The sequence below is a fragment of the Pantherophis guttatus genome, chromosome 10, assembly GCF_059756535.1.
Source record: "Pantherophis guttatus breed Tessera chromosome 10, ASM5975653v1, whole genome shotgun sequence".
NCBI lineage: Eukaryota > Metazoa > Chordata > Lepidosauria > Squamata > Colubridae > Pantherophis > Pantherophis guttatus.
This window is the reverse complement of record NC_142072.1, coordinates 27,256,401-27,265,424: the sequence shown is the minus strand read 5'-3', so window position 1 is coordinate 27,265,424 and position 9,024 is coordinate 27,256,401. Positions and strand designations below refer to the sequence as shown.

The 9,024-nt window shown below is 45.0% G+C and overlaps 1 protein-coding gene across 1 annotated transcript; it reads left to right on the top strand.

The window, feature by feature from the left end:
- Nucleotides 1-283: 283 nt before the first annotated feature.
- LOC117663278 (ras-related GTP-binding protein C) lies at nt 284-6,300 on the top strand. Its single transcript, XM_034413313.3, has 7 exons — nt 284-612; nt 879-1,082; nt 1,351-1,550; nt 2,664-2,778; nt 3,191-3,333; nt 3,943-4,091; nt 5,024-6,300. Exons 1-7 carry the CDS (start codon nt 313-315, stop codon nt 5,170-5,172), a joined length of 1,260 nt encoding a protein of 419 aa, XP_034269204.1. The 5' UTR covers nt 284-312; the 3' UTR covers nt 5,173-6,300.
- Nucleotides 6,301-9,024: the final 2,724 nt, after the last annotated feature.

Below are 9,024 nucleotides of genomic sequence, written 5' to 3'. Positions count from 1 at the left end.
GTAACTACGTTTATACCTCTATTGGATAAATATATAGAGTTGTTAGGTATTCCCTTCCCCGGCTTCAGCCTCGCTCTCGGGGCTCCGGACTCTCGGGGGGCGCCGATGACGAAGCGCCCGGGGGCTGCAGGAGCCTCGGCTGGGCTGGCTGCCGCTTGGCTGCCCTGCAACCGCCCGGCCGGAGGGGGCGCCCGCGGCGGCCCGGACCCGGAAGCAGCCCGGCGCCAGGGAGGTGTGTCCGTGGGCGAGGGGCTGTCACGTGGCCTCCGGCGCCGGCCAATGGGCTGCGCGTCCGCCTGGGGCCGGGCTGTCATGGCCGCCATGCCGTTCGGGGCCGCGGGCGCCTCCGAGGAGCCGGCGCAGCTGTCCGGCGCAGCTTTGCCCGCGGGCAGCCTGGGCGCGGCCGATGCCTTCCCCAAAGACTTCGGCTACGGCGCCGACGAGGACGAGGCGGGGGAGGACGACGGGGCCGAGCTGGCGGGCGGCGGCGGCGGCGGGCTGGGCCTGGCGGGGCCCGGAGGCGGGCTGGGGGCCGGCGGGGGCGACTCCTCCAAGCAGCCCCGCATCCTGCTGATGGGGCTTCGGCGCAGCGGGAAGTCCTCGATCCAGAAGGTGCCCTTGGGCGGAGGCCGGGCTCTGCGGGGGGGGGCTGGGCGGGCTAGCCAGGCTGCGGGGGGGGAAGAGGGGGAGGGGGAGGGAGGAGGAAGAGGGGGGAGGGGAGGGGGAGGGAGGAGGAAGAGGGGGAGGGAGGAGGAAGAGGGGGAGGAAGAGGGGGAGAAGAGGGGGAGTTGGAGAGGAGGAAGAGGGGGAGGGAAGGGAGGGGAGGGGAGGGGGAGGGGGAGGCCCGGCCTGAGCAGCCCGTGGTTTGTGTCCGGCAGGTGGTCTTCCACAAAATGTCCCCCAACGAGACGCTCTTCCTGGAGAGCACCAACAAAATCTACAAGGACGACGTCTCCAGCAGCTCCTTCGTCAACTTCCAGATCTGGGACTTCCCTGGCCAGATGGACTTCTTCGACCCCACCTTCGACTACGAGATGATCTTCCGAGGCACCGGAGCGCTCATCTACGTCATCGACGCGCAGGTGGGGGAGGGGGGACCAGCCAAGGCCCCCCCAGCAACGCTGAGCTCAGCATAAACTAACCAGGGTTTGCGGTAACGATGCCATTAGCCTGTTACGGTTTCCTCTGCTTTTGTCTCCGCTTCTCAAGGGTCTAGAAATGGCCCCCAGTCCAAGCTGCTCTTGGGATTCCTCAAAAGATCCAAGGCCTGCAAAAATCTTGCACGTTTTTACGGTGTCCGGTAAACTAAAAGGATCCTGCAAAAACAGATATATCCCATTTCTTTTACAGGATGACTACATGGAAGCATTAACCAGGCTCCATATTACCGTTTCCAAAGCCTACAAAATCAACCCAGAAATGAACTTTGAAGTTTTTATTCATAAAGTGGACGGCTTATCGGACGACCATAAAATTGAAACTCAAAGGGACATCCATCAAAGGGCCAATGATGATCTTGCCGATGCCGGCTTAGAAAAACTACATCTTAGGCAAGTGACGTTTCTGTAGTTTCTTACATGCTTTTGAATGGCTGTTACTAATTACAAGTTGGGGCCAGAACACGTGGATAGCAGGGAGGCCTCTTTCAGTACAGAAATGCTGATTTGATGGTACCCATGGCACGATTCCAGAAGTGGGCGCCGTTTTTCCCTGGCCAGAAAATGCCACTGCCGAGTGCCCCAACAACAAAAGCTGCATTTTGCTGCCTTAACAAGGTCTGGAAGCTGCAGAAAGCACTGTGCAATCCGCCTTAAACAGCAAAATGGCAAATCTTGTTCCCAGGCTGCACGATAGCAACCTGAAAGTGGCCGCCATTTTGTCTCAGACACAGTGGCAGCGGCTTCCAGAATTGTGCCATGCAGCCATGCGACAAAGCAATCCATTCCAGTGCTCTGGAAGAGGAGGAGGGTGTTTGGGCTGCTGGGTGAATGGGCCCTCCGGTGAGAGTGGGAAAAGGCCTGTGAGGCCAGGGGGCAAGAAGTGGAGCATGGGGCATCGAGGTGGTGGTGGGTGAGGCCTTGGGAGGGTTAGGGCAGGCGAGCCTGGGCCTCTGCTCAGCTTCCAAGGCCCATGCCTGAGGCACCTCATGCTCCACTTAATGACCTGCACGATTGTTTAATGATTCAGCACTAACAGCTAAAGCCCAGAATATACTTTTTCTGAATCTCAAATGCTGTCACAATTAGCAATTCTACTTTTTCTCATCAAATGATTTTATCGTTTTCTTGAATTTCTGAAAACTGAAATTTGGTTCATCTTGAAACAAAGTTCTTTCCCTCCCTCACCAATTAGTCCTCTTCTTGATTTGGTATAAATATAGTAGATCAGTATAACAGATCATTTATTTACAGATTAAGCAGTTTGTTAATTGAAATGAAAATGTTAGTGCAGATTTCATAATCTTAATGTGCCATGCAGATCCAAGTGGTTTCAGTAAATCATAACTATATTAGTTAATTGTGAATCGCACAAAGAAATGAATTTCAACAGATTCTAGTTGGGGAATGGTATCAGTGGTGGTATTAGTTTGGCCAAAACAGCAGGTAACATTTGAAACCATTCCGGTAACTAATTATAGAGTTCTTTTTTTTGTTTTTTTTTAGCTTTTATTTGACCAGCATCTATGATCACTCAATATTTGAGGCCTTCAGTAAGGTGGTGCAGAAGCTCATTCCACAGCTGCCCACTTTGGAAAACTTGCTGAATATCTTTATATCAGTAAGTAGCAGTTAATTATTCCACATTTTGAAAGGGTGAATAATGTGGTGAAAGTTAGCAAATGAGTGATTTTCATTTAGGAGATGATGAAACTGACACCAAGAGATCTTGGAGAGAACTTTTGCCTCCAAAGCAGAGGTGGGCTGGAGACTGCTGAATCTTGCTGAGCTTTAACAGATTATCTGGTTTATATTAGACATTTTAAACTAATAATCTTTGTACATCAAAGATTTGGATTGCACGCTAGTAAAAATGATTAAAATATGTAGTGTGTTATATTGTGGATATTTTTACCTCCTGAGTATGTACAATAAAGTATTGCAAAATAAATAAAAGCAAATGAATCTTGGGACAAATGTGGGCATTTGTGAAATGTAATCTTAATTTAAACCTGTCTTTTCATGTTCTGAAGAACTCGGGGATAGAAAAAGCTTTTCTTTTTGATGTTGTCAGCAAGATCTATATTGCAACAGACAGTTCCCCTGTTGACATGCAGTCCTACGAGTTATGTTGCGACATGATTGACGTTGTCATTGATGTTTCTTGCATATATGGGTAAGTAAGTGCTTTGGAAGTATGGAACAGCAATCGTGAAAGAAGTCTGACTTCTAAGATCCTTTACTGTTCAGGGATATTTTGAGAAATGCATGATAACCTTAAAAATTGTGAAGGATTTAGTTTATAAGGTGGGGGATGCTATGCCGCCTTGCTTATGGTTGGCATAATTTTGTCGTTAAAACTGATTTTGTCTAGAATCCTGAGCAAGCATCCTTATGAAACCTGGTATGTCTCACGTCATGATCACAGAACAGGTTTTTCTGTCAAAATATAACTGCTGCTCACTTGTCAGTGAGATGGGCAGCATATAAATTTAATGAATAAATAAAATAACAAAGTTCTTTCAGTATTATGATAAGCTGACTTCTATATTAATATAAATATATATTAATATAAATGTAAGGATATTAAAACGTATCTGCAGATTAATCAAGCTAAAAAGCAAATGTACATTTCCGAAGTTGTCATAAATTGTAAAGATTGTACGTTTGTGGTAAAGTTCTGTTCAGTTGCTTAAATATAAATGAGGCATCTGAGTTGTATCAAGTTTAAGTGGTCAGTCTAAATCTCAGGTATGCTGTGTCTTTTTCCTTCAACCTACTCTAGGTTAAAAGAAGATGGCAGCGGTAGTGCATATGACGAGGAATCTATGGCAATTATTAAGCTCAATAACACAACTGTTTTATATTTAAAAGAAGTGACAAAATTTCTAGCCTTGGTGTGTATCCTCAGAGAAGAAAGCTTTGAACGCAAAGGTGAGCAAATGGGCTTGTGCGCCTCATCATTTTGTTCCGTCAATCTTTTTCAGTCTTTATCACAGTCACGGACCAGCAGCACAAACACCACCATTAAAAACAATAATCATAGTTTTGTTATTTTTTCCAAAATAGAAAATAGGCCCTGCTTCAAACTCGGGGCAAAACAGTTTCATCTGAAATATTTAGTCTGAGCTGGCTGTGTCTTAGAGCAGCAGTCCCCAACCCGGCAGGGGAGGGGCAAGAGGGGAACTGTAGCACACAAGATGAGCTGTGCCGAACAGGCCGTGGGGGTTGGGGACCCCTGTCCTAGAGAGGTGAAAGTTGGAACATAGCTCAAGTGTTCCAAGCATCAGAGAGCAACCTTAGAAATGCTTCAGCTGTTCAGTTCATTGGAAGCAGAGGCTGCTCGGAATGTTCCATAAAACTGTTACTTATCACTCCTTTTGGCGAAATTGTTTTAAAGCTGCATTAAAGGTTGCCCTTCCAGACAATGAAATAATTATTCCAGCATGGGAGGGAGGGTAATTTCTCTTAGCTTGAATACCTTAGCTAAGTAGCCATATAATAAATTAAAAAACGTTATTTTTGTCAGCCACCCAGAGTCACTGAGAGTGAGTGGGCGGCCATATAACTTTTCTTAAATCAGTGTTTGAACCCCTGCACAAATGACAACCACAGAAAAAGGGCATTATACTAACATTACATTAAATGCCATACAGTACAGGTAGTCCTTGACTTACAGCAATTGGGACTGGAATTTCGGTTATTAGATGATGCAGTTGTAAAGTGCAGTTGCATTGCTTAGTGACCCAATCTTTGCAGTCCTAGTTGCCATCATAATCAGATCCCATGGTCAGTGGGAAAGCTGAAGGAACAGAAGTTTCCTGAGATCTTCCCAACTGACGCCTCTCTTCCCTTTTTCTTCGCAGGCCTCATAGACTACAATTTCCACTGCTTCCGGAAGGCCATCCACGAGGTCTTTGAAGTGGGCCTTTCCTCTCACCGCCCCTGCGGCCATCAAGCCAACATTCCCAATTTGAAAGCAGTGACTCATAACGGCACCCCGAAGGAGGACTGAGTCGGGACGGCCTGGGGCTTGCTTGCCTACCCTGGGTGTGGATCAGGGCAGGAGCAGCAGCACGGAGGACGGGCGGCACAACGTCATCCGTCTCGTTTGAAGCAAGCGGAGTCTGCCTTGGGGACTTGCTGTCATAGCTCAGACGGACACCCAGGAGTGACCGTATGAGGGGAAGCCACGGTGCAGAGTGGTGCCTTTCGTCATACTTAGGCAGGCGGCCTCTCCTCTCCTCCAAGGGGGAACTTCCTTGTTTGTTTCAGGATGTGCTCCAGAGGCTCTGAAATTCAAACATGGCTCCTAATTTATTTGCTCAACACATTCCACCTGAGTTATCGCATACTTTTGTGGCAATGCCTGAAAAAAGTAAATCTATCCTGTGACCTCTCCTCTGCAAACCCATGGAATGAAAGCGCTTATCTGCTTTTCTAGCTCTAACTGTCCGCAGAACTCTTTGAAATGTCATGTCTGGAATTGTCAAGCTTTTGGTCACTCGATATCGGTTCCCGCATTCATTCTTGCACTGTTTTTTCTTTCACACTATTTTTCTGAAGCCTCTTTGGGCTGCGCTGGCTCCCTCTGCTAGGAAATGGGGATGAGCGCCGTCCCTTAGAGGGGGGCACGACTGATCAGGAGAAACCTTTACACTCACAAATAATTCCATTTCACCCTGCCATGGCTAAAATGGCTAGAATTCATTTGGTTTCATTCCATATTTCATTCTTGAGGCCGCCTGATCACATAAGAGGGCCATTTTATTTTTTTAAAAAATATGTGCGGCTTTGAGAATGGAGCAATTATAGGTTTGGGTTATAAATTGCAAACAATTCTGCTCATTTGTAACAACATGTGAAACATCCTTCAGTAAGAATACTTTCCATCTGATGAAATGTTTTCTGTGAATCTTCCTGTAGATCATCCGTGTTTGGGCAGGTAAATGCCATTCTCTTAATGATGACAGCACTTCCAGAGCCTCCGACTTTGTTCTTTACTCAAAATGTCAATGTGAGTTTGTTGAAGGTTTAACAAATGCTTGAACACTCTTCACAGGTGATTGCATTCTGCCAGAAGGTCAGGTCTGGAGTGGATATGTTCCCAGACTACGTTAATAAAAGATCTTTATCTCGACAAGTTTCTCTCCTCTGAATTAAATACAAGGAAATACAATTTTTGTATTTCCAGTGGAAAGTTGTAAACTCACCAAGTATAAGACACACTGGAGTATAAGACGCACTTTAGTTTTTGGGGAGGAAAATAAGAAAAACGTTGATTGGCGGGTGGATCGGCATCACGGAATACCCCCAGTCAGCTGTTCCCAGAGGTGAATTTTAGCAACAAGTTCATTGGTTGTGAGCTCTGTGCCTTGATTTTTTTTCTGCCTCTGAAACTCCATTTCAGGAAAAACTTTTTTTTCTGCCTCTGAAAGCCTCCAAAACAGCTTCAGAAAAAAACCCTCTGAAGCTCTGTTTCTGAGGCTTTTTTTACTGAAGCTCTGTTTGGAGTCTCTTTTTCTGAAGCTTCGTTTCTGATGCTTTTTTCAGCCTCTGAATCCTCCGTTTGAGAAGCTGGGCAGGACTACGTTCGGAGTATAAAACGCACCCAGATTTTCACCCTCTTCTTTGGGGGGGAAAAAGTGCATCTTATGATCCGAAAAATATGGTATATTATAGTGGAATGAATTATTGGCTGCAGTTGCAGATTCTAATTAACACCGTACAGAAATTATGTCTTCTGCTTTACCATGTTTTCTTTCAACTTGTAAGCAAAAGTAACCAGATGTTTTTGCCAAGCAGTGCTGTGGATTTCTCTCTTTTTTTTTTAATTTGATTTATATGCCGCCCTTCTCTGGAGACTCAGGGTGGCTTACAATGCTTTAAGCAATAGCCTTCATACTTTTGTATTTATTTATTTATACAAAATCAGCTTATTGCCCCCACAAACTGGGTCCTCAATTTACCCACCTTAGAAAGGATGGAAGGCTGAGTCGACCTTGAGCCTGGTGAGAATTGAACTCGCAGTAATTGCAGGCAGCTGGATGTTAAATGCTGCCTTAGGAGGCATTAGCCTCCTACGCCACTCTTGGGGACACTTTTTTGCTACGTGCATACTTTTGCACCTGTTACATGTTTTCTTTTTGCATATGTTTTTTTCCCTTCCCCCCCCACCTTCTGTCACTTTTTTTCTTTTGCTTCGTAAGATGATCTATCACAGTGTTGGGGAACCTTTTCGGCACCAAGTGCTGAAATGGGAGCATGCGTGTGTACGCACCAGAAACCGGAAGAGCTTCAGTTGGTCTTCGCACGCGCATGTGTGCCAGAAACCTGAAGACCAGGTGGCTGGCGTGGAAGCCGGAAAATCATTTTCCCGGTGTGCACATGAGCACCGGGCGGCGGCTCTTCTTGTTTCTGGAGCTCTCGCGCGTGTGAACACTAGCTGGCCAGTGTGCCAGAACCTGGAAGAGCAACAGGCGATGGCTTGCATGCCTGGAGAGATGGCTCTGCGTGTCACTTCCGGCATGCATGCCATAGGTTCGCCATCATGGATCTATCACGTAATGTTAATAACCCAAATCGAATTTAGCCCTCCAAATTTCTTCCAATCTTTCAAATCCGCTTTTCAGTGTAATGTTCCAGTAGAGTTTTAGTGTTTAATTTAATTTAATGTATTTATTTATTTATTTAAATTTCTATACCGCCCTACTCCCGAAGGACTCAGGGTGGTGAACAGCCACAGGATAAAACACATAAATACAAAAATTTAAAATAGAATAAAAATGAATTAAATAATTTGGCTGAACAAATTTGAAATACCCCATAATTTAAAAACACATTAAAATTTGCATTTAACACATTAAAATTTGCATTTAAAAAGGGGAGAAATTTGTCTTCTGAATCTTCAAAAAGTTCAGTAAATATTTCCCAGCATTCCAATTGCCTACTAAGATAAAGTCAAGGTCTGATAGTTTTCCAGATGTTATTACTTTCTCTTCATTTCCTTTTGGATTATTTACAATGCAGTAATCTTCCTCCAGCAGATGGCTCCCCTACTCCCAATTCCAGCATTCCACAGAATTTAAAAATCCAGAAACAGCTGATTGTTTAGAACAGCAGTTTCTCCTAATAGTCACTTTTCACAGTTGTTTGGTTTTTCCAGGCTTCCTATGTTTTAAATCATCCTTTAGGTTTTTCTTTTACTTCTAAATCTTTAATCTTCCTCTTTAGTTTTTATTTTTAATTTTTCTCCATAAATCCAATCGCCACTTTTTTAGCATTTGGAGAACATTTTTGGAACTTTAAATTAAGTCTCTAAGACAACAGTTGGAAATTTTCTCATCCAGTTTCATTGCTCTGTCCACACTGTTCCAGCACAAGATCTTAATATCCCAGTTGTCCCAGCTTGTGACTTGACCAAAAATGGCCATCGTCCCTGCTGCCATTCAGGAGAACTTTCTTCAGTTGAGCAAGGAAATTGTGTTTTCCTCACGATCGACGAAGTGTCTCTTCTATCTTCACCACCCCTCCAGGGAGGCTTAACCCCATAGGGGTCTCCCAGCAAGCAGTTGCCGGCTGCATTTCATGGAGCCTGGCGGAACGCCTCTATTTTTCAGGAATTCATGCCGCGATGTCAACCAGAAGTCCTATATATTTTCTTATTTCGAACCTATAAACACTGCCGAGAGTAAACATGTAAATCATTTTTGCAGAAAGATGTAGAAGAAATATTTATGGAATTAGTGGCCTACAATTGGTAGGCAGGCAAAGCCATGTTGACTCAAATGTTTTGCACCAAATTATGGTCCAGAGTCATCTTGTAGAGGAGATGGGCAGCATAAAAGTTTAATAAGTAAAGTAAAAT

Excerpts from the sequence above, each read along its gene's own strand:
- LOC117663278 (XM_034413313.3), top strand. The coding sequence starts at position 313 with ATGGCCGCCATGCCGTTCGGGGCCGCGGGCGCCTCCGAGGAGCCGGCG. Across the intron at positions 3,334-3,942 it reads GATGTTTCTTGCATATATGG|GTTAAAAGAAGATGGCAGCG; the intron begins GTAAGTAAGTGC and ends AACCTACTCTAG. Across the intron at positions 4,092-5,023 it reads AGAAAGCTTTGAACGCAAAG|GCCTCATAGACTACAATTTC; the intron begins GTGAGCAAATGG and ends TTTTCTTCGCAG.